Raw genomic sequence first — 24,758 nt, 5'->3', positions numbered from 1 at the left:
AGTCGATACTGTGTGAATTTGGATGGATAAAAAGGACATTAGATTTTACAAAAATGCAGGTTGTTAACCTTTAAAAGAGCAATCTCAGCAGAAAAGTAGGGCTAGAAGCCAATTTGCCATGAATTAAGGAAGAAATGAAAAGCAGAGGAAAGGAGGCAGCTGATAACAACATTCATTTCAGACATTTGTGAGTGGAAGGAAGAAACTGTGAGACATAACAGAATCAAGTGACATTTTTGTAAGATAAGGGAGAATTAAACATTTTTGAAGGCAGAGGGAAAAGAGTCTGTGAAAAAGAGATATTTAGAGACAAACTCAAAAGAGCAAAAGAAAGATCTTTGAAAGTCAAGATAAGAAAAAAACATTAAAGAGAGAGATTATCTTTAAAAAGGAAAGACTCCTTATCCTCAGACACACTAAGAAAGAATAAGGGAATAAATGTAGAAAGAAAATATAATAAGGTATGTCTATGGATATATGATTGGTTCACAATAGTCTTACAGTCAACAAAGTAATAGGTAAGAATAAAGAATGTGTTGTGTTGGATTTGGGACTTTCATAGAGTCAAAGATTTTTATTTTAGGAAAAGCTTATGAAAACAATTTGTTAATGTATTCTCTTCATTTGATGAGATGGCAAGTGGTGAGTAAATAAGATTGATTTGCCAAGATGCGTTTAGTAATATAATGGCTTTCAGGATTTGATATTATCCAGAAGAATCCCTGATGGTCATAAGCAAGAGATGAAGACAGAATTTTCCAAGTATCAGAAATGAAGTTAAAATGAAGGGTGAGGCCAAGAGTAAGCTTGAGAATGCAGATGAAGGCCAACATTGAAACCAAAGAAGTTAAATTTTAATTTGTTGTTTGTAGGACTTGAGCGTTATGTTTTTGCTCTACTTTATCACCCAAGAGCAGGGACAAAGAAATGAGAAGCTTGAGTGATATGGGGTTGGGACTTAGTGTGGTCCATCCACGAGCAAAAATGAATGGAAGCCTAGGACTGGATGTAGGGCAACATAAAGTGACTTGCTATGGTGTCTCAGTCAGAGGGAAATCTCTAATATCACCAACATATTTGCCTTCTCAGATCGTTCCCAGTGGATATGGAGACAGTTTGAACTGTGTCAAAGTCATAGGTCTTTGTAAACTAAAGACTTATGGTTGAGTCCTAATACTACAACCAAGTAGCTACATAATCAGAAATGAGTATTCTGATCCTTGGTTTCCTCATTCACAAAAGAGATAATAATACTGATATACTCTAATGAGGTATGGACATAATCATAATATATAAGGAGATATAATATGTTTCAAAGTATCAGATTATTACCATAAAAATAGAAGTGTAATATATGTTCATTATGATCTTTAAATTCTCTATAATGCAACAGAGTATATGCTCAACTCAGCTCCTGCCATGTAGAAAAATAGAAAATTATCAAACTTGGTAAGGAACAAACACTTTCTGTGGCTGATTCTGAAGGAGATAGCCTTGGGAGACCTTGAATACCATTTTTAGATGCCATATCTTTAAAGCCCATTGAACACCATATTCTCCCACTGAGTTCACATGGTGCCAAAGCTTCTTCCCACACAGCTTCCACCCTTCAGGGCAGAGTAGGGAGACACAGCTCTACTTAACACTGAACCAACCCTAATGCCTTCCTCCTGCATTGTCCAGACAGCAGAGCTATTTCAATCTGATAAATCAGAACTAAAACAGGAAACCAATCGTCAGACCACTGTCAACTACTCTCATTTTTAAACACATAAAATATAACTTATTTTTAATTAAAGTATAAGTTAGATCTTTAAGATGTCTAGAACTTTCATTGGTTCCTGATGTAAAATATATTACCCCCTCCCCAGAAACAAAATTAATTGAAATTACAGTTTTTAAACTGATTTCCATCAGCCTGACCCTCCTTAGTCAGCCCAAATATTTTTTTCTGAGTAAGGCTCCAACCCCAAAATTCCTTGGTGAGTCCCTTTTTGGAATTTCATTAGATGTGAACATTCTTTACTTTGATGGAGGTTGATAACTGGGCCTGAGATGTCTAACCTGAAAGGACCAATTTGGGACAATCAAGGCTGCTGAGAGCAGGTTCTGGTACCACAGCTGCTTCTGTGAGAACCCGCAGCCAGTTTGCATAGACATGCACTATAGTACATGGCTCTATTTGAGATATTTAGATTGTAACAGTTCTGTTGTGGCTGGTACAACCCTGCACTCATCTCCATCTTCCATGAGTCACACAACTGGCTTGCATCAATGGTAGAGAACCAAGATTGCTACTAGGGTGGTTCTTTAAGTTTCCTTCCTGGACCTGGGCAACTGTCCCATTTAAAAAAAAAAAGAATTCTATAAATTATAGAGCAGAAAACTTAGCATCATTCCTACACCACCCCAAAATGGAATCGATTATTAAACACATTATATAAGGAATCTAAGTAACAAAGATGATAGAACACCTCAAGGTCAACATAGACTCTCTGAGAGTAAGTCATAGTGAATTAACCTCACTTCATTTTTGGTCATAATTTCTAGACTGTGCTTAGATCCAAATACATGGTGCACTTGAACTTCAATAAAGTCTTTCGCAACCAATTAAACTCCAATAATAACGAATTTGCCTAAACCCAGATAAGCACTAGAATTTGAAAGGAAATACCACAGCCATATAGTTCTGCATCATTCCAAAGCCATCATCAAAAAGAAACGCTCAGCTTGGGCAGCAAGAAAATGGGCATCATTAGTGAAAAACTCCCTTCTATTGATTGCAACACATTATTAGGAATAATGAGGGTTGTGGCCCTTTGGATTGAAAAAGTATCCAATAAAAACAAAGATAAAGTCTAAAAATTCCAGATTATTAGATACAAGCATTCTGGAGCTGTTTTATGCTTTTCACTCAAATTTTGTACTTCTCATGCTATTAAAATTTTAGGATATCACTTAAAAAGTATACAGTATGTGATGAGTAATGTGTTCAGTGGGTAGCATTTAATTCTATGCAAAGACTACTGTGAAAAATTACACTGTCTTCTTGGGGAATTATACTCTAAAGGAGTTTGTAATTGCTTTGCAAAGTAAATTCAGCTTTGGGTTGTAGAAGAACTACATATAGAATGGCAGTAAGGAGATGGTCATTATTACTAGACTGTGGTTTACTAAAGGGGATGGGTTAACACCATGAGCTAAACAGCCAGAGTGTCACTTTCTACCTAACTGATTTAGAGACAAGTAAATTAGACTCTGTGCTTCAATTTCTCATCCATGGAATAAAGTTAATAATAGAACTTAGCTCTAGAGGTATAATGACTAAATTTATTAATGGATGTACAGTGCCAGAAAACTATCCAGCAAAGCCCTGTGCTAAGCACTGAGTATACATGATCTCAGTAATCCTCACAATAATCAATAAAGTAATGGGATCATTATCTCCATTTTACAGATGTGTCTCAGAGAGGTAAAATACTTTGCCCAAGGTCACTTAGATAGTATTGGCAAAGCCAAAATTTGAACTGAAATCTCTCCAACCATGGAGCTGGACTCTTGACTACCATAACAATTAACTGTAAGGTAAGATTTAGATCCCAGGAAAAAGCTGAAATCCATCCCGAGACCTGTGTACATCAGACCGATGCTAGCAGCAAGAGTGGCCTCATGTTGTTTCTCAAGTGTTAAGTGGAACTCCTTGAATTCCTGCTGCTGAGCACATCGTTGGTCCCTGGGGCTGAGGTGAAGTTATTCCAATAGAAGAGCAGAGGAACGGAATCTCAGAATGAAGGAGCAGGCGGGACCATAGCACAGACACAGTGGCAGTGCTCAGCATTTATTTTACCTTGACCTTGAGGGAGGGTGAGGTGGTCCACGATATGAGATCCTCCCACCCTCAACCCTGAGGGGCGGGGGGGTCAGTGATCTGCTGCAGCAATGATGGGAAGTATGGGCAGGTTTTAAGCTATGCATCTGGCTTCCCTCAAAAGTCCATTAGTTACAAAGGCTGGTACATCTCACTACTATGGCCAGTTTCTCATACAGAATTTTCTGGGGTTTTCTCAGAATGGGGCCACAGCATCATCACTCTCATTCTGACTCCTGTTCAGGTCAGTGGTATTAGGCGAAATTGATTCCATTTGCTAATTCAACCAAATGGATCATAGCATCTGCCATACTTCACTAGGTGGGTCAAATGAATTCCTCAAACAAATTAAGAAACCTATGAAACCCCATTTAATTACAAGGAAGCAGACTTCTATATTGCAAAATGCATCCTCTCATATTCCACAGACACATATGAGCAGAGGAATGCTGCTCTTTCTCTTGGGTTCTCCTGAGATCTCCAAACTCTGTGTATCCACATACAGCTTCATCTGCAATAAGGGGCTGAACAGACTACTGAGGCTACATGACTGTCACTGAATGGCAAGAGCAGGGCCCACAATAGTCAGGGCTCTACACATTGTCATTCATAAATGTCCCCTCAATAGCTTGATTATTGGCTGAGCCAGCTCCTCAGTGACAAGCAGATAGACAGTGGATATATATGAGGATTTGCATGTCCATGGGGCAGTGCCTGGCTGCCTAAGCATGGGGCTTGGAGCATGACTGCCCTGCCATCCACTGCCTTCCAATGGCTTCTCTGGGACCTCAGTTCTAACACATACCATTTGGAGATGAACATCCCACTGTTGCATTATATGGCCCAGTGGCAAGCTGGATTTGAGGAGATATTGGCAGAAATGTCTCTCCTGAGACACTGAGTGTGCCCAACATGGAAGGGTCACAAAAAGAGTCCATCTGCTATTATATGCGGAGAGCAGATTCCAAAATGAATCATAAACACAAGAGATGTAAGCTGCCAGAGAGTGAAGTCGACAGCTTAAGATGCCAACAAGGAAGTCTGAGGACAGTGGGAATGGACATAGTCAGAGGGCTGCTGGGCACACCCAGCTTTCACTCCAGTTTCCTGGGCCAGACTCCGTTTAAAGGGTCAGGTATGGAGGAGGAAGGGCTCTAAGTAACCTGGCTTATTTACACGTCCTCATAAACACAAAGACATGTGTGTTCACCCAAGACCTTACCCATCACATCCTGAGACTACCATAAAAGCAATTCTTTATTTGCAAACTACGTTTAGGTTAACCTCACACATTTACAGATTCTGTTTTAATTTACTTAAGATTGTGAAGTAGGTAAAAGCTAAATGAAATTTTTCTTGAGACAAATATGATACTTCAAATTACCTCATAACACTCAGGTTATATGACCCTACCTAGCTATTCACATGATACCATTGAAGTATTATTGAATTTGGCAGTGGACACTGAGAAAAGTCGCAGATGAAATGATCTACTTAAAGAGGCACTTTTAATTTTTTTTTATTTTTGAACAATGCTGTTATTCCTCAACACCTTGCCACCAGAAATGCATTATCTGAGAGCAACCTTCTTTGTGAGTCAGAGTAACATTTGTGTCCCCTGTGGTATTGCTGAGCTGGCTTGTGCAGTGTCTGCATCATAAATGAATATCATTAAAAAGCTTATCTTCCTTGGTAAAAGCCAGAAAACCATTCTTTTTCCATTTTGACTGTCTACACAGTGCTTTCCTTACACGTAAGGGCAATAAATCCCCAAAGCCTGACTAAATGGGATGGTGTTGTACATTTTTATGGTCATCGTGGAGAAAACAACTTATTTCCATATTCATTGATTAATTTGGAGCTTAGAATGCCAGTGGGACTCAATAAGAGATTGATCCAAATGTCTTCAAATAATTTCAGGCTTCGCTTGGCATAGGACACTTTCACAAACAGACAGAACTCTAATTCTGGAATTCCTGAAGGAGAAGTATGAGCTGCTTGATTAAAAACAAATAGGTTAAGGCTTAGTAGGATTCACACTCTTCCCAGGGTGATCCAAATAACTAAAAAGCCCATTCCTCTTAGGATGTCTTCCCCAGAGTGTCCTAAGATCCTAGACTTCTGTTTTGCTGAGCAAGAAAGAGAAAACAGATGGGCATGGGTGACAGTTGCGTGGAAAGGCCCTCCTGAGAGCCACAGAAAAAGAAATGTGTCCACACAGCCCTGTGAGATGAGACTGTGCGCCTGCTGCTTGTTCTTTAGTCTCAGAGTTTTCTGTAACTTCCAAGAAAGATTCCAATCCAAAATTTACTGCGAGCCATTGCACAAAGCTGAACCCCATCCCTTCTAGAAGAAAAAGTCAGAAGATTCTCAAATTACTAACCAGGTGTTCTGTGTCTGGACATTTTGTTGTCTGTCGTCCTGACATGACAAGAGGGCATGCTAAATGCAAGCTTGCTGTGAGAGTGAGACTACAATTCTTTATGAAAACCACTGTATCACTTCAAAAAAGTAGCTGAAAAGTCTTACTCCATCGCATTATTTCTCTTCTCCCCAGTGAAGAAAGCAATGTGTGTGTTCGGGTATACATATAGCTATTTTTAAAGCACTTCAAATGTTTGGGTTCATGTAAACCCAACCAATAGTTAATGCATAAGTGAAAATACCCTAACATTTCTTTATTTCTACATGTTTATATTTCCTCCATCTGTCTCAGATGGTATAATCATTGGCTTGTTCTCATGTTTATTGCATGACCCAAACAGTCTCAAAGCAAAGCAGAAAAATTGATCACGCTTATCAAATTACAACAGTGGCTACTGCTGCGCATGAGCAGAGCTGGCTTTTATTGTAACTGAGTGGCACAGTGACCCGTGTAGGAATTTCAGAGTTGCTAACATACTAAAATTCTGAAATTCACCTACTTTTTCCAGCTGTACTGGTTTCCTTCCTATACTTGACTTTGAAATACATTGCTTCTCATCATTTTTTCATTCAAAAACATTTAATGAGTGCCTTCTTTGTACCAGGCAAAGTGCTGAGTGTCAGAAATGCAAAGTTGAGTTGAGGAAAAGTTCTTACTGTGAAAGAGTGTAGTGGTGGAGACATAGGTCCAAACAAATGGGTATAATCATGTAGAATGTACCTTAATACGGGAATGTGAGGCTGTGCCAAAGCCTGGAAGGAGCAGATCCTCGTCTTGAACCAGGGCAGGCCCCTTGAGTGTGGCTCTTCCACAAAATACCACGTGCGGGCGCTCATGTACAGTGCGATTGAAACTTTGTGGCCCATGCGCAGAAGTCGGTATTTTGTGGAAGAGCCACACTCAAGGGGCCAAAGAGCCGCATGTGGCTTGCGAGCCGCAGTTTGCTGACCACTGGTTAGGAGGTCTTGGCCAAGCAAAGAAAAGGGAGTGCTCAGGGAACTGGAGCACAGGGTCATGGCAGAAAATGATGGAGGAAAAGCCTTAAAAGCCAGATTGAGGCAGGACTATTGAGGGCTTGAGAGTAGATCAAAAGTTCCTATGTGCTTAGACAGACAAAATAATCTTTGTTCTCCATTACCCCAAATCATGAATCATGGTTTAAGGAAGAACAAACATGTTGTAGTAATGCCCACCTTAAAACAAAAGCAAGAACAAACAATAACCTCATTGACCTCTCGTCTCTCTCCAGCTGCTATCCTTTCCGGCAAATCTTGAAAGAATTGTAGAAATCCCATTTTCTCTTGAACCCACTTTGATCAGATTTTGGCTCCACCCTCCACCAAAACAACTCCAATCCAGGTCACCCATGTCCATGTCCTCCATGTTACCCGATCCAGTGGTGCGTGCTCAGTGCTCACTGTCTTGAGCTATCAGAGGCCTTGGACACAGCTGATTGCTCTCACATTCTTGTACTCTATACCTCTCTGGTCAGTCCTTGTTGGTCCCTTTTGCTGGTTTCTTGACTTCTCTCCAACTCCTAATGTCATAATGTTTCAGAACTTCATCCTGAGTCCCTTCTCTGACTTAATTTACTTCCTTAGTGATCTAATCCAGTCATATGACTTTAAATACCACCTACAGATACACTAATAGCTTATACGTTTATAATTGCTCTTTACTTGAGCAATTTTGGGGGGTTGTGTTTCTAGCAAACAACCTTTAGGGATGGGGTAACTTCTGCCCCCCTCCCCATCCCGCCCCTGGCAAAGAGTGGGCTTGCTTTTCTTGCTGTAAAGGTTGCTCAGTGTTCTCTCCTGAAACACAACCCACTGTGTGTGCAAGGGTCTGTCATGTGCTGTCCACTGTGCTGTGATAGTCTGTTGTCTCTAAGCCTGAAGGTAACAAGCTAATTTCTTAGCGTATAAAAGTGAAATCCCAAATCATGCCCAGTTCTTGACATTAGGTAGCTATGTTTCCTTTTATAAGAAATTTAGCACCTTAACCCAAATAAATTACCCACAGAAGCTTTCTCTTCACAAATGTTCAACCTAATGATTTTCACAGGAATAAAGTTGTCCACAGAACTAAGTGTGTCTGCCTCTGCCTGCCTCCTATAGGCAGCTTTGGCCAAGACAGTTTATAGAGTCATTTTGACTTTGAGGAAAAATTAACTAAAAGCATTTTGGAATCTGTGTGTCGAATAGAGAAACTTCTGTCGTTCCTTATGGGTTCTCTTAAGCTTTAGGGTTTAAATGTTGGTGTGAATGCTGAGAAGTTTAGGAAAGTAGTTGTTTTTGTTCCTTTACGCTTCCCTCAAACTCGGCAATTCTCTCACCCTAAGGCTAGACCTGAATGAGCTTTCCTCATCATCTGTTCACCTAGAAGTTACCCCTTAAGACGCTTTTAAAGATGACTCATGTCTTATATTCATTCTTACTAAAGCTTACAATTAGTATGACACACAGCCAATAGTCTGTGCCCTTGTAACTACAAGTGTAAAACCTGAGCCTGCCAGGCCTTATAGGAGGTCTGCAGGCCAAACAAATCAATCTCATATACAAATCCTATTTGCAAAATCTAATCAATCCCTATACAAAAAGTGGTGTCAGAATCTACTCTTATGTTATTTGCATTCATTTAATATATCAAAAAAGATAGAATTTATGCAGTCAGAAATTATAATGCAGAGAAAAATTAAATGTTATAACTGTAGAGATAGATGGTTGTAATGGAGGAGAAAAACACTATCTTTAAAATAAATGACTTTCAAAACTTTATTAAAAGCAGAAATAATCAAGATTATTATCCTGATGTTATTTATTATTTTGTGTGCCCTTGCTCTTAGCAAGAGTGCATTATATTACATTTCTTGGAAATAAGCAGAAAGCCACAGGGACTATTTCAATTCATATTATAGGAAACCAAGAACACAACACAACAGTCAGCCAACTACAAATTGGTGATTAACATGATGTCTAGACAGGTTCTCATGAGAATAACATTATTAATTAAACAGAACTTTGGTTAATCTTGATAGCCAAAGTAATTTGGGGGATAAATACTTTATTAGTGTACCCGTCAATAGATAAAAAGTAAAAGGATATTTTTAATTAATTTGTGTTATACTATTGAGATTATGGCTGGCAAATTTTGTTTGAGGGCCCAGAGAGTGATCTAATATTTCTACAATGGCATGTCTTTCTCTTATGTTTCCAGCTTCAATAATCTAGCCCAAATTCCTTTCTTGTCATCTATTAAGATATTATTAAAGCCCATTAGTGAAATTTTGAGTCTGATAAATTTTCTGTTACTATGCATTGCTCTGTTCTTTTAAAATTGGGTGTTCTCACATTTCATTAGCAAAAAATATATATATTCACAAAATAAGGAAGGATAGTGTGCTGCCATTATTATTAAAAACTTGATCTTACCTTCTGTCAGTCAAAAGAATTATTTGGAACGGGAGAAATAAATATATTAACCAGTTATTTAATACATAGATGATGAGTCTTTTCAGAAAACACAGTAACCCAATATTTTTAGAATAATCCATGGCCCTAAAACTACAGGGGAAAATAAGTAACATAAGTAAACATATATTTATAAAAATGTATTTTTAATGAGTTTGCTCTTCTTTGCCTTTTGAAAGTACTTCTTTGATCAGCATCTTATGCAGGCAGCCCTTCTAGCATGCTCAATGTCTTGTCCTAACCCTACCACTGCACTTACTCAAATAATGAAATCAGGACTTGCATTTTTTTTCTAAGTTAGCCAACTGGTCAACCCTTTTCTTTTTAGCCTGGAAGGGAACTTGCATTGAGATTACTAAGAAGTCTTCTAAAAAAATAAAAATTTATTTTATAAATTATAAAGATTTATAAAATTTATTTTATAAATTATAAAGATTTCTTAAAGGGTTCTTAGATTTGTATCCTTCAGTGTATAAACATGTAACTAATTCATGTTACAGCCATTAGCAGTTAATATTTTTCAGGCCTCTTATGAAGCTAGAAGGCAAACCAAAGACTGGTGGGGCAGATTTTGTTTTAGGTCAAAATTTCTTTATCAGGATGGAATTTTTTCAACCCCATCAAATCAACTCTACATATTGACATGTGAAAACAGTGTTTCAGCATTAAGTTCACTGAGTTTGTTCTCAAGGGGCCTTCTCATCAATCCTCTGGCCTTTCTTCCAGTAAATGCCAATGAACCAACCAGTAAATGCTGATGGGCCAAGCATGCCAAATAGAATGAGCTAATGTTAGAAGACACGAAATACATCCCCTGTCAAAGAGGCTAATAATATGCTAATATATACTTTAGACATCATTGTCATCTCAAATGATATCAATGAAGACAAAATAATTTTTCTTACTTTAAATCAATGTAAAGGTGCAGGTAGAAATGCTATATTTTTTTTCTAAAGAAGTATATACTCTATTAGGAAAGTAGAAAAAATAATGTTCGAGAGAACCAAGATGGCGGCATAGGTTAACGCCGGAGTTTGCTGCTTTGAACAACTACTTCAAAAGTGAAACCAAAAAACGGAAGGGACATCACCCAGAACCACAGGAACGCTGGCTGAGTGGAAGTCCTACAACTAGGAGGAAAGAGAAACGCACACGGACACTCAGAGGAGGCGCAGTGCTGAAGTCAAATTCTGAGGTGCGGAGTGTGCGGAGCGGGCTGGCGGCGGAGGGCGCGGTTGGCGTTTTCAATCAGGAGGGAGTCGCAGACTCTGAGCTCCAGATACAGGCGAGTCTTTAGGGACCCAGACTCAAACGGGAGAAGTGGGACTGTCTGGCTTCGGTCAGAGCGAGTGCAGCTTTCTCTCCGAGCTTTGCAGCGGGTGCTGGGACTCAGAGAGGCAGAGCCCCTGGGGACAGGACTGAGAGCCGCCATAACTGCTCTCTCCGGCCCACCCTGTTGATCCTGTGCGACCTGCCCCGCCCAAGCCCTGCACAGAGGCATTTGCCGGATAGCCTCAGGAAAAGGCTAGATTAGCACCTCCCTAGAGGACAGAAGTTCTCTCACTGCTGACACAGCTGATTCTCATAGCCACTTGGCCTGGAGGTCAAACCCTCCCTGGAATTAGCTACAACAATCAAGATTTAACTATAAGACTGCGAACAAAGACCACTAGGGGGTGCAGCAAGGAAGCATAACAAAATGCGGAGACAAAGAAACAGGACAAAATTGTCAATGGAAGATATAGAGTTCAGAACCACACTTTTAAGGTCTCTCAAGAACTGTTTAGAAGCTGCCGATAAACTTAATGAGATCTACACGAAAACTAATAAGACCCTCGATCTTATATTGGGGAACCAACTAGAAATTAAGCATACATGGACTGAAATAACGAATATTATACAGACGCCCGACAGCAGACCAGAGGAGCGCAAGAATCAAGTCAATGATTTGAAATGCGAGGAAGCAAAAAACATCCAACCGGAAAAGCAAAATGAAAAAAGAATCCAAAAATGCGAGGATAGTGTAAGGAGCCTCTGGGACAGCTTCAAGCGTACCAACATCAGAATTATAGGGGTGCCAGAAGATGAGAGAGAGCAAGATATTGAAAACCTATTTGAAGAAATAATGACAGAAAACTTCCCCCACCTGGTGAAAGAAATGGACTTACAGGTCCAAGAAGCGTGGAGAACCCCAAACAAAAGGAATCCAAAGAGGACCACACCAAGACACATCATAATTAAAATGCCAAGAGCAAAAGACAAAGAGAGAATCTTAAAAACAGCAAGAGAAAGTAACTCAGTTACCTACAAGGGAATACCCATACGACTGTCAGCTGATTTCTCAACAGGAACTTTGCAGGCCAGAAGGGAGTGGCAAGAAATATTCAAAGTGATGAATACCAAGAACCTACAACCAAGATTACTTTATCCAGCAAAGCTATCATTCAGAATTGAAGGTCAGATAAAGAGCTTCACAGATAAGGAAAAGCTAAAGGAGTTCATCACCACCAAACCAGGATTATATGAAATGCTGAAAGGTACCCTTTAAGAAGAGGAAGAGGAAGAAAAAGGTAAAGATACAAATTATGAACAACAAATATGCATCTATCAACAAGTGAATCTAAGAATCAAGTGAATAAATAATCTGATGAACAGAATGAACTGTTGATTATAATAGAATCAGGGACATAGAAAGGGAATGGACTGACTATTCTTGGGGGGGAAAGGGGTGTGGGAGATGTGGGAAGAGACTGGACAAAAATCGTGCACCTATGGATGAGGACAGTGGGTGGGGAGTGAGGGCGGAGGGTGGGGCGGGAACTGGGAGGAGGGGAGTTATGGGGGGGAAAAAAAGAGGAACAAATGTAATAATCTGAACAATAAAGATTTAATTTAAAAAAAAAAGAAAAAATAATGTTCATTACAGTACTGAGCTATCATGAAGGACTTGGCTTTCTACTAGAAAAGTCCTGTAGCACTCAATCAAAATATTTGATTTACCTTTACCTACCTTCCATCAATAGAAATGAAAAAGATAATGACTTATGAAATTTCATTTACCTGAGTTGGCTGTGGGAAAACAAATTGGAATAAAAAAGCTATGGAGCAACTGTGTGCTAACTATTCAATAAGCAACTTCCAAGATAAAATACACAATGCAGCATCTAAATGTCAGTCTCTAACCAAAGTAACAAAACTAGTTCAAAATTTTTTCTATTATAATATGATTCAATCCATTTTGCTACCAATCTTCTCTTTGCAAAGCAACTGGAAGAGATCCAAAGCATCAGTCATCTCAGTCACACTGGATAGGAAGAGACACTTGATCTGTTTGTTTGTCACTAGTCTAGCTCTTAGGGTTCAAATGATGTCTGCTTTGTCTATATTTGTGTCACTAGAACTCATGTTACCTGAACTCCTTGAACTGTTTTCCAAGCAAAGAGTCATACCCAAAGCAAGTTCTCCAAAGGAGGCCATACACATGCAAAAAGATGTTGCCAGATTTTCCAGAAAGATTGCAGCCATGCTGACTTGGTTTTAGTCCAAAAAGACCCATTTTAGATCTCTGATCTCCAGAACTACAGGGCATAGGGTAATAAATTTGTGTTGATTTTAACCCACATGTTTGTGGTCATTTGAACAGCACCAATAGAAAGTTCTTGAGTTACACACACACACACACACACACACACACACACACACGCACACGCACACGCACACGCACACACACGCACACCTACCTAAAAGAGAACCCACCAAGAAAATAGAAAGTTATTCATTGGCAGATGTCTTCCAATAGATGATTTACTAAGAAATACCCCACAATTATGAAGTCATCACTATCACTTGCTGACATAAAGAAAATGTATATACAACCCATAAGATCTCACACAAATAATGAAAACAACAGCAAGTTAATACACGGGTAAAGGACTTCTGCAAATAATTTGGAAAAGAAAAAAATATAAATGGCTAATAAAATATGAAAATGTTTCAAATGAATAAAACTATTGTAAATTAAATAAATGAAAATATATAATTTGTGTATTATAGTGGCTATATTTTTAAGGGTGTGGCAAAGCAAGCATTATCATTCACTGCTATAGTAGGATAAAATGTGTTATTTATGGCACTTCTTAGAATCAGATAATCCAAAATACAGAAAAAGTATTAATATTCATCATAATAGTATTTATAATGAAAACAATGTTCAATAATAGGAGGTTGCTTAAATACATTATCATATATAAATTATGCTACTATATGTAGTTAGTAATAATTAAGCTTATGAAAAATATTGATGTAGGTCATAAGACTATAACCATGGCATATAGCAACTATGAGAAAAATAATTGGAAGAAAATCCATTCAGAAGTTTTTAGTAATAGGATTGTAGGCCATTTCTTCTGCATGCAACTGGTTTATTGAATGAGCTGGACTTGGTAGAATACAATTATAATGCATTTTATTCTTTCTCCCACTGCCCCTTCAAGTACAGTTTCTGGCCATCGGTCTATCTCACCCTTTGTATGACATTTCAGGGCAGAAATTATAGCTCTTTTGGTGCCCTGTAGATATTAAAAGGCCCAGCCCATAATAGCAAAAAGATAAGAAATAAAAAATGTTGCAGAGACTCTAGCTGGTTTGGCTCATTGAGCATCGTCCTGTCAACTGAAGGAACCTGGGTTCAATTCCGGTCAAGGGCGCATACCCTGGTTGCATGCTTGATCCCCAGCCCTGGTTGGGACGCCTGTGGAGGCAACAAATCAATATGTCTCTCTCACATCAATGTTTCTCTCTCTGTGTTCACCCTCTCCCTTCCACTCTCTCTAAAAATCAATGGAAAAATATCCTCGGATAAGGATTAACAGCAACAGCAAAAAATGTTGCAAAGGATTTGGAGAAAAGGGAACCTTCATACACTGTTGATGGGAGTGTAAATTGGTACAGACACTATGGAAAACAATGTGGAGATTTCTCCAAAAAGTAAAAATATAACTATCATATGATCCAGCTATTTCACTCTGGGTATTTATCCAAAGAATATGATAACACTAATTTGATAGCATTAATATGATAACACTAATCCCCATATTCATTGTAGGATTATTTACAATATCCAAGATATGGAAACAACCTGTGTCCATTGATGGATGAATGGATAAAGAAGCTGAGATAGATAGATAGATAGATAGATAGATAGATAGATAGATAGATAGATAGATAGATGTAATACTACTCAGTCACACAAAAAAGAATGAAATCTTGCCATTGCTGCAATATGGATGGACAGCGAGGGTATTATGTATTCTAAGTGAAATAAGTCAGATGGAGAAAGATAAATATCATATGATTTCTTTGGAATCTAAAAAAATAAAACAAAACAAAAAATTCTTAGATACAGAGAACAAATTGGTGGTTACCAGAGGGAGGGACTTTGCAGGAGGGTGAAATGGGTAAAGCGGTCAATTATATGGTGTTAGATGGTGAGTGGACTTTTGCTGATGATCATTTGTAGAGTACACAGATATCTAATGATAATATTCTACACCTAAAACTTATATCATATTGTACACCAATTTTATCTCAATTTTTTTAAAAAGAAAAGTTCAGCCCCAGCCAGTGCAAACTCTCCTCTACTTAAACTCTCCTCCTCAGCCTGGGTCTGAATTCAACTTGCAGATCAGCAGTGAGGAAGGGACCTCTCACTGTTTTTCCCTCTCTCACTCCACTTCTCTCTGTTGGGTTATTCCAGAAATGCAGTGAAAGGAGAACTCATGGAGAAGAGATAAGGAACAGGTCTTACATGGGTGTTTCCGTTGTAATCCAGCAGGAGGTGCTCCCTGGGTGGAACAGATTCCAACTGCAGCTCTTCTTTTTGTAGATGCTTTTGTGGGTTCTTCAGAAACCCACCCCAGCCATTCTTTGGCATCCTTACCTGGTTCTGTGGATGATCGGCCTCTCTAGCTGGCCTCTTGACATTCTTACATATCTTCTATATACTAAGTAGCAGCATCGTTCTTCTGAGGCCACCTGCACAGCCAGCTCTCTCCAAAAGGCTTTACCTTCAAGGCTAAGGGCACCCATACACCTGACCGGCCATGCCTCCCAGCTCTGAGTCTGCACGCACTGTCACCAAAAGCACACTTATCCACAGCCCTTCAACTTTTGACTTCTTCAAATGTGGATTAAGTGCCAAGCACCTGTGTTCCCCAAATTACAAGAACCTTGTCAAGCTCCCCATGTTTCTGTTTCTCTGAAGTACCCCCTCACTTGGTTTGGGTGAGAAAAGGCACCCCTTGGCGTGAGAGGACCTTTCAGTTCTCTGGCAAGTCTCTCTATATAAGTTCTTCTCACTCTAACCTTTCGCCCGCTGAGAGACGTCTTGGCCTTTGTCTAGGCAGTCTAAGCTGGTTATGAGTTCAAAGTCCTCATCTACCTGGGCAGTCACAAACACCAGTTACATTATTCTTTGCATTCAGCCTTTGACACTGGGACTATCAGAAAAGTTTCCTACCCAATGTTATTTTATAAGGAGAAGGAGGGACAGACTTTAACAATGGAGAGAAAGGCAAGAAGACAGACTCTAATACTTTTTCACCGAAGTATTTATCAAAGTAATTTCAGACTAAACTAGATTCAATGACAATTTTGTCTTCTAAGAATTTCAGTCAGTGTCGCTGGCTCCATAGGATAAAAATTGTCTTCTCAATATAAGTAGAAAAAAAGTAGAAAGCCAGAAAGCACCTGCATTTATTCTTTTCACTACTAGTATCCAAAGTATAAATGATCTTATCTATTTTATTTTACTACTAATACCCGAAAGTTAATGCATTTCATTATGATATAATTAACAAAACATGGCATTTAAATAGAATTTACATTCTCTGAGCATTTTAAATGGTTCAGTAGATGATTGGTGTTTAATTGATAATTAATGTATTTTGATTTCTTTTTTGCTATTAAACATTAAAATAGTTTAGTAATAATTAATGAGTGCAGCTACAGATTGCTCTATAAATAGTCAAAACTTTAAAATATATGTTCTGAATAACCTGTGGTGATCTTAAAATGTAAGACCTATAAATCCCAAATCAAAATCTAAGTGAAATACCTAGAAATTGGTTTTTTCCCATTCTTGTATTTTTTTAGGAAGCTATTAAAGCTGAGTAGAAATGAAAAGCCTCCTTAAAATCATAGCTATTATGCAAAACCAAGATTTTTTCCTATTACAGATTTATAGACGTTACTGCCATATAGTCTTTCTCTATTGGATTATATAGGCTCTGTAATTATGGACATTTGGATTAGATTCTTAAAGTATTTTCTTTTCTCTCCTTTGCAGTTGGTTGGTTTTGTGTATGCCTGTTATGTGATCAGTATTTTCATGGAAGAAGAGGATACCTGTAAGTATTATTACATCTCCCTGTGGGTTGATTTTGGATGAGATATAGCTCCCAAAACTAATCATTACAGGGCTCTGAAATCATTCCCATTTGGAACTGAAAATGACTGAACTCACCATCGTAAAGTTACAATCAAGCATTTATAAGCCAAACTGCACTCAAATCAGATGGCACTGAGTATTGAAACTCTCAACCCAAGTTGTATGGGAAGCTTCCCAGAGACACAGAGGCCTACAGATTGCTGTCACAACATGTCTTAGTAACTTTTCATCAGAGACCTAAACAGTATGCTGAGTAGAAAATTCAGGGTTGCTTTATCCATCACCACTGTAAGAATGCTGGCTGTAGAATTTTGAAATCTGACTAATAGCAATGACATCAATACAACGATACCCATTATGGCAAGCTCTACATGTGTATAAACTATATAAAATGCTCTAAGAAAACTAAAAATGACAACCTTCTAGGCAAAATGTAAAAAACAAAGAGAGATGCTGAAAAAGTTAAGCAATCACATTTTAGCAGGAACACACACACACACACACACGGGGGGGGGGGGACCTACATAGGTCAAGCACTGCATTTCTTAAACACCTACCTGCTAATGTATTACGCACTTCTTGGCACAACTCTGTCATGGGCTCACGTAATACCAAAGGAAATTTTAATTTATTTAAAACTAATAATTATTACACCCAACCATATCAGAGATTTGGTTATATCATTGCAGTTACTGTCTGAGTTGTAAAGTTGACTCTTTAACAAAATGAGGGTGAGTTTCTAGATAGCCATGTAACTTTCTAGAACACAACTCCGAAGGGGTCTGATGAATGCTCCCCACCAAACAGAGTTGGTGCATGATATGTAAACTGGAAACGAGTTGGCAATAAGTTCTCACCTCAATTTATTTGACCAAATGGAATAAATATTAGACCCTGGGAAGAAACTCACCAGGCAGTGAAGACATGCAAACAGACTGCGTCTTATCTTTTATGCTTGCCTTGAGTATTTTTTTTATGCTAGATGAGCCGGCAAGTTTCTGACATTTCAAAAGTGCAGCTGTAATGACAACACTTCCCACTCTGAGGTTGAACATCAAAAAGTCGATCCTTGGGAGTTCCATTAGTAGTGAATTCTACAATCTGACAATGTTAATGTATAAAAAGTCAGCAGCCTGCCTCCTACTCACAGCCAAAACACAACTGGTTGAGTTTGAACAGTTTTAACCGGAAGAGGGATCAAAAGAAAATGATTAGAATTGGGGATGAATAAATACTTCAGAAATTGAAACACTGAATGATAAATCTCAATTAAATTCGGTATGATACTTTTGAGTAGGTATTGAAAGAATCGTCTTTCTTTTTTTCTCATTGAATTAGTTGAGGCTCTCAAACGATGCGAATGCTCTGTCCTGCCTTATTGCATGTGAAAAGGCAGAATAATCAAGTCTTTATTATCTAGTAGAATAAATATAGAAAGGACTTTTCTTTGAGGCCTGTGATTTTTAAGTAAGCCTGGAAAATGCAAAATGAAAAAAGGTTCATAAAAAAGGTTCATGCATAAAAAGGGTTCATCTAAATTGAGTAAACATTTTTTGACCTTCTATCAGCCTCCTGGTAGAGTATTAATGTGAGTCTGTATAGATTGTATGATGCTGGCAGATATTATAGTTCCATCGACTTTGGTGTCTTTAATTAGCTTAAGTTTCTCTATAGAAATCTCTGAATCAGCTATTTTAATACCCATCAAACTGGGATTGAAGCAGCTGCTAGCAGCCTTTTCCATTAACGGTTTAATTCTGGTGTTTGTTATTGGGGCCATGCATTAAGTTACCAAGAGACATCTGGATATAGTAGTTGTGTTACCATCAATTCAAATAATACTTAGAGTCAGAAACTGAGTCTTGTGTGCTCAAAACAAAGTAAATATGGCCTCGACCAACCTGACATGATAATCTGCTGGAAGAGAGATGGCAGTGAAAAGCAATCACAAACCTTTTAGTCTGATCGTTCTCAAGCAAGGGTAATTTTATATTCTTTTTATTGATAGAAGTAGGAATCAAAAGTGCACTTGTAATTGAATTGCCCAGAGTCTCCAGAAGGCAGATGTGAGCAAAAAGAAATCTATGAAACCAATTGCAATGATCTCATAGACTAGTACAATTTGTGCCAACACTTAGCTTTTAGGTGCAATAATGAACTGCCCTTTGGATATGACCTTACCAGCCCACAGCTAAGAAGACGTGTCTTTTGAATTGTTTTTCCAAAAGTAAAACATAAAATAAGAAAACAATACTGCTAGCTTTCCAATTTGTCTAAGTACACTTCTGGAAAGCTTATTCCGAAAGGTAACTGCAAGTATATAATGTAATGTCACAGTATTTTGGCAGACAATATATTATTTATCATTTCCTATTCCAACTAATGAAAATCTCTGCATTATTCAGAATGCAAAGTTAAGCCTGGCTCTTGGACTGAAAGCTGTCAGCCAGCCTTAAAATTAATAACAGCTATCTGCTTTTCTCCTCTGCCATGCTAAGTGCTTCTATGGGACTAACATTACAGTGATGGACATTTCTGAAAAGTCCTAAATGCTTGAGGAAACATTTATTTCCAGCCACCCATCTTCTTAGTTACTTCTAGGCTTCTTTTGCTATTTCCTATAAAGACCATGATTACAGGTCAAAGAGAAGAAAAGCTCACAAAAGGAAGAGTGCTGTTGGGTGGGGTCAATACTTTCTATCATCCATTTTCATGAAAAACCTATTTTTATATATTTGCTTCTTTTTTATTTCTTTTTAAAATATCTATCAAATGTCCATGAGCACTTTTGTGAGACCAGGATATTTGGAATGTGTAGTCGTAAAAACCTGTCACCATCTTGTTTGTGAATCATCTATTGCTGAAAATGAACTTGTGGGCTTGCTCTATCTTGTCATATTTACTAAAAAGAATGTTTTAATTCAGGGAGATGTGGAGGTGAGGCAAAAGATGCTGAAAACAGTATTAACTTGTACAGTTATAAATATTGCCAGGCTTTTTCAGGGGGTCTGTTGCTAACGCGACTCCTTCTATGTCAGCTTGCCAGTTAAAACTAGGACATCTGTTTGGACTCACAAAGGCCAGTCTGGGTTTTAGGTGTGGAATGGTGGGAGAAAAGTATATTGAAAACCCTACCAGTTTTAAAAAGGAAATTAACCCCCACATGTGGGTTCAATATTTTGCATTGAATAGGTCAAAGTAGCTCTTTGTGCAGCCATCTGACCCTTTCTAGTCTACTTTTTGGGAATTTTTCAGTGGAAGGAAGTGTGACTATTGGAAAAATATTCCATAGCTCTACTGCCCCTTGAGGCTTCCTGCAGGCTAGTATTCATGTATTTGCCTCTTTACTCATGAGTTCCTTTTAAAAGAATAAGGTGATATTACCATAGCAATGATGTGAATTGGAAATAAAAATAGCCCCTGTGTCCTCCTAAGAATTTAGCTTTGTAATTGATGGAGAAGACAGAGAGCAGTGGAGTAACCCTGGCCAGAGCGGGTGAAGAGAAAGCAGCAAGGGCTGGATGATCCTCAGAATATAAAACAGGTTGGTTGTCTTGTGAGCCTTGAAATATTTGCGTATTTAAGGGTGGAGGAACAGAAGAATTTTCTGAGTCAAATATGGAGAAAAGCATGAGACTTGGGTGATACTGTTGTCATAGTCAACATTTCAAAGGAGTCATAGTATTTGTGCAATAAACCATTAAAAGTCTACTGGTTCTCAGAGAGTATTTCTTTTGGTAAGTATCTAGTGAGTTGCATGTAACTATCCTCACCACAGTTTAGATATAGAACCTGTAACATTTCTCCTAATTTGCCAAGACGACTACCAAATAACTACAAATGTACTAGCAATCAGAATAGATCTGTGAGGGCAGGATCTTTACTTTGGTCCCTGGTAGAACCATAGAGCCTAGAAAAATGCTTAGCATCCAATTAAGAAATGTTTGTTGAGTGTATATGTTAAATGTATTCTCTTGGCCTAGCAACTTATTTTTCAAAATGTATTTCAAGATCCCAAGATTTTCAAATCTAATGAAATGACTATGCCTTGTGTTCAGAATTTAGTGAGATGCCTGATGCATTTACAAATATTTGTTTTTGGCAAATGGAGGTCCTGTATCTCTTAAACATAATTGAATGGAATTTTTGTAATTTAGAATGTCAAGATATTAAACCTCCACTATACCACATCAGAGCAAGAGCTTGTCGATTCCTGGACAAAACATCTCAGAGGGAACGGAGACTTGGAAACTTGGTGCATTCACAGACTGAATCCAAGTACAAAATATGGCCCAGGGGACAGACCCACTGTCAGAGTCAGGCCCAACAGGGTGGTGATTTGGGGCAGCCCACGCCTGGGAAAGTTGAGCAGCACAGAATAGGATCCTAGCTACAGTGTTATGATTCAGAGATAGACTTCCAGTCCTTTGGTGGGTTATTAAGACAGTTTCTCAAGAATAATATTATAAACACCCAAATACCCAAAACAGTGAACCAAGTAGGGACTCTCCACAGGGGCAAAATAGAGAGCCCCCTTTCTAGAATCAGCTACAAAGTCAGCGCTACACTCACAGTGACATGGAGCCTAGATGAATGCCTATCTCACTGAACCAGGACTCCTATATTTAAGTCTGACCAGGAACTCTCTACAGCCATATTTTTCTACTCTCCTCACTTCCTCATCTCCAACCACATCTGTTTTTCTAAGTCTCTGCATCTTTTCCACACCTCCTCACACCACGCTTTTTCACGAACTTTATACACCTTTCAGATCGCAGCTTGACTCTCCCTTTCCCAGTGTGACACTTTCTTCCTCAGGCTAGATGAGGGCATCTGTGATATATTACTATATGCTTTCATTATACACTGCACTTGGGGACGTTTAACACAATTGTAATTTTTACATCATGATAGCCCCAGGGCGTAGCCCGTTTCCTGTCACAATGGGCACTGTATACAATAGATAAGGAGGGAGCATTGGAAGAGAAACTGTAGGTGGCCCTGTCTCTACCAAGTTCTAGCTCTGTGCCCATTTACAAGTCATATCACCTGTTATGGCAGCGGTTCTCAACCTTCCTGATGCCGCGGCCCTTTCATACAGTTCCTCATGTTGTGGGGACCCCCAACCATAGAATTATTTTCGTTGCTACTTCATCACTGTCATTTTGCTACTGTGATGAATCGTCATGTAAATATCTGATATGCAGGATGTATTTTCATTGTTACAAATTGAACATAATTAAAGCATAGTGATTCATCACAAAAACAGTATGTAATTATATATGTGTTTTCCGATGGTCTTAGGCGACCCCTGTGAAAGGGTTGTTCGACCCCAAAAGGGGTCGCGACCCACAGGTTGAGAACCACTGTGTTATGGGATCTCATAGGCATTCAGCTCAATGGATAAGGTCCCCGTGGCTGGGATGTTATCCCAAACAAATGGACTGCCAAGGATTTCCACCGGTAGAGATGGCAGAGAAAGTTCTTCCTTTTCTATATTCTATCTCCATTTATGTGAATGATCATGCCTCACACAAGCTAGAACCTTGGGCATATTCCTCAACTTCTCCCTCATCTAGTCAATCACCAAATGAGACAACTTCACCTCCCTTCAAGTCACTAACAAGTCCTATATGTTCCTTAACAGTCTTCCTGAGGGCACCTCCCCTCCCCGCCCCCCGCCACCCCATGGCTCAGTAGGCCTAAACATGTCTCTGAACCTGCTTCACTGTTTCTTCATTAACAGGGTGCCCCACTTCTAGAGGATAGGGTTCATGTCTCAAGGATCCCGTGACCTGATTCGGTATATGGAACAGCACAGGACATCAGTAAATGTTTATTGTACAAAACACATGGTAGGGAAAATGCTCCCATGTCTTTACATTATCTCTCATCTTTTTCCTCACACCTTATGAAAATTTAAATTTTCCATTCCCGGCACTGCACAAAAAATCTGATTCATTCACAATAAAGTATAAATGGTTTGTGCGCTTAAATTCCCTGAAAATGTTCATTGGTTACAAACTGTGGCCTGCCTGTTTTGACAGAAAAGGGGGGGTGGTAATTTTCTGTTTCCACTGGAAACTGGGTGTTAGAAATGATTTAAATGAAGGTGGTCCTAACTCTACCAACATCTAGCTCTGTGCCCATTTACAAGTCATATCACCTGTTAGGGGATCCCAAAAGCGCTCAGCTCAGTGGATGAGGTCCCGGTGGCTGGGAGGTTAATCTCAAAGTACAACCAAGTGCCCCCATTTTCTTCGTCATTCATTTACAAATGGTAAATGGTGGCAGCTGTTTCAAGGCATCCTGATCTCTCTGCCTTGCCTCAGCCCTAAAGCAAGCCCTCGTCACAATTGCCTGCCTGGCTCTCTCTAGCCCCCTGCTTCAGACAGAGGGGAGCTCTGTTATCACTGTGACCAATGGCCCCACGCTGCGATCCATGTCCTTCGGTGGAGAAGGAAGAATGAAGGATCTGCCATCCAGATGGTACCGAATGGAAGATGCGGGATTTGGGGACCAGATGTGATTATGAGGGAGCAACAAATTTAAAAATCCGCAGCCTCACGGCACCCGAAATGCACAGTAAGAAAACATGTGCTGTGAGGATTTTATGTGGACCCTGAGCGATGGTTTCACTCTGGGTTATTAGTGGGAAGATTTAGGAGCCCAGCAGGCAGAGCAGCTGACAGGGTTCTGCCAAACTCCCCTGTGTTTCCATTTTAATTCTAAATTCAATACCTTTATCTCAACCCCCCCACCGCCCACCACCCTTCTCAGTTCTCCCACTGGGCTAGTTCTGCCAGCCCCACAGCAGGTACATTAGCCTCTCATTCTCTACATCTGTCTCTATGCTGCCCACTGATCTGGAGAGAAGCACGTGCCTGCATCCACTGGCCCTGAGGCAACTTCACACTGTGACACGTAAGCTGGCCACCCTGCCCTTCCAACCTCTCTTCTGGTCCTCATCAGTGCCTCCTCCAGTTCCCTTAAAACTGCAGCCTTACGCTTTAAACCCAGGAGCTGAAGGCCTGAGGCTTTGCTTTCCTTGGGAAAGCAGGCTGTCCTCTCTCCAGATGGGCTCAGTGAGGCAGGAGAACCACAGCCCAGTAGCTCCCTTACAACTCTGGGGGAAAGGTTAGTGGCTCTGCCAGTCTTACAGGAACCAGCACCTCTGCACCCCGCATCTGGTAGTGTAGCCTGGAGAACAAGAGCCCTACTCCCTCCCCTCAACTCACTAGGAGGCCTCCTCACTGCCCTGAGCCTCAGGTTTCTCCTATACCAGTGATCGTCAAAATCATTAGTCAACAGAGCCAAATATCAACAGTACAACGATTGAAATTTCTTTTGAGAGCCAAATTTTTTAAACTTAAACTATATAGGTAGGTACATTGTTATTAACTTAATTAGGATACTCCTAAGCTGGCCTTTGCTAAAAACGTCCTCAATCTGAGGGGTCGACCTCAGTGAACGTACCCCCACTTCTTCTAACACCACTTCTTCAAAATAGACTCGCCCGGGCCGAAAACCGACTTCTGTGCATGAGCC

The 24,758-nt window shown here is 39.4% G+C and overlaps 1 protein-coding gene across 3 annotated transcripts in view; it reads left to right on the top strand.

Annotated features, from left to right (window-relative positions):
* NKAIN3 (sodium/potassium transporting ATPase interacting 3) overlaps positions 1-24,758 on the top strand; it is a 422,524-nt gene that overhangs the window by 375,733 nt on the left and 22,033 nt on the right. For all 3 annotated transcript variants that reach the window (XM_059673089.1, XM_059673090.1, XM_059673088.1), the window contains exon 5: positions 17,109-17,169. In XM_059673089.1, coding sequence (XP_059529072.1) covers positions 17,109-17,169 — 61 coding nt within the window. The remainder of the gene's footprint in view (positions 1-17,108; positions 17,170-24,758) is intronic.

Source organism: Myotis daubentonii, chromosome 17 (assembly GCF_963259705.1).
Source record: "Myotis daubentonii chromosome 17, mMyoDau2.1, whole genome shotgun sequence".
NCBI classification, from domain to species: Eukaryota; Metazoa; Chordata; class Mammalia; order Chiroptera; family Vespertilionidae; genus Myotis; species Myotis daubentonii.
Note: the sequence above shows the minus strand (reverse complement) of the source record. Positions and strands in the feature narration are given on the sequence as shown.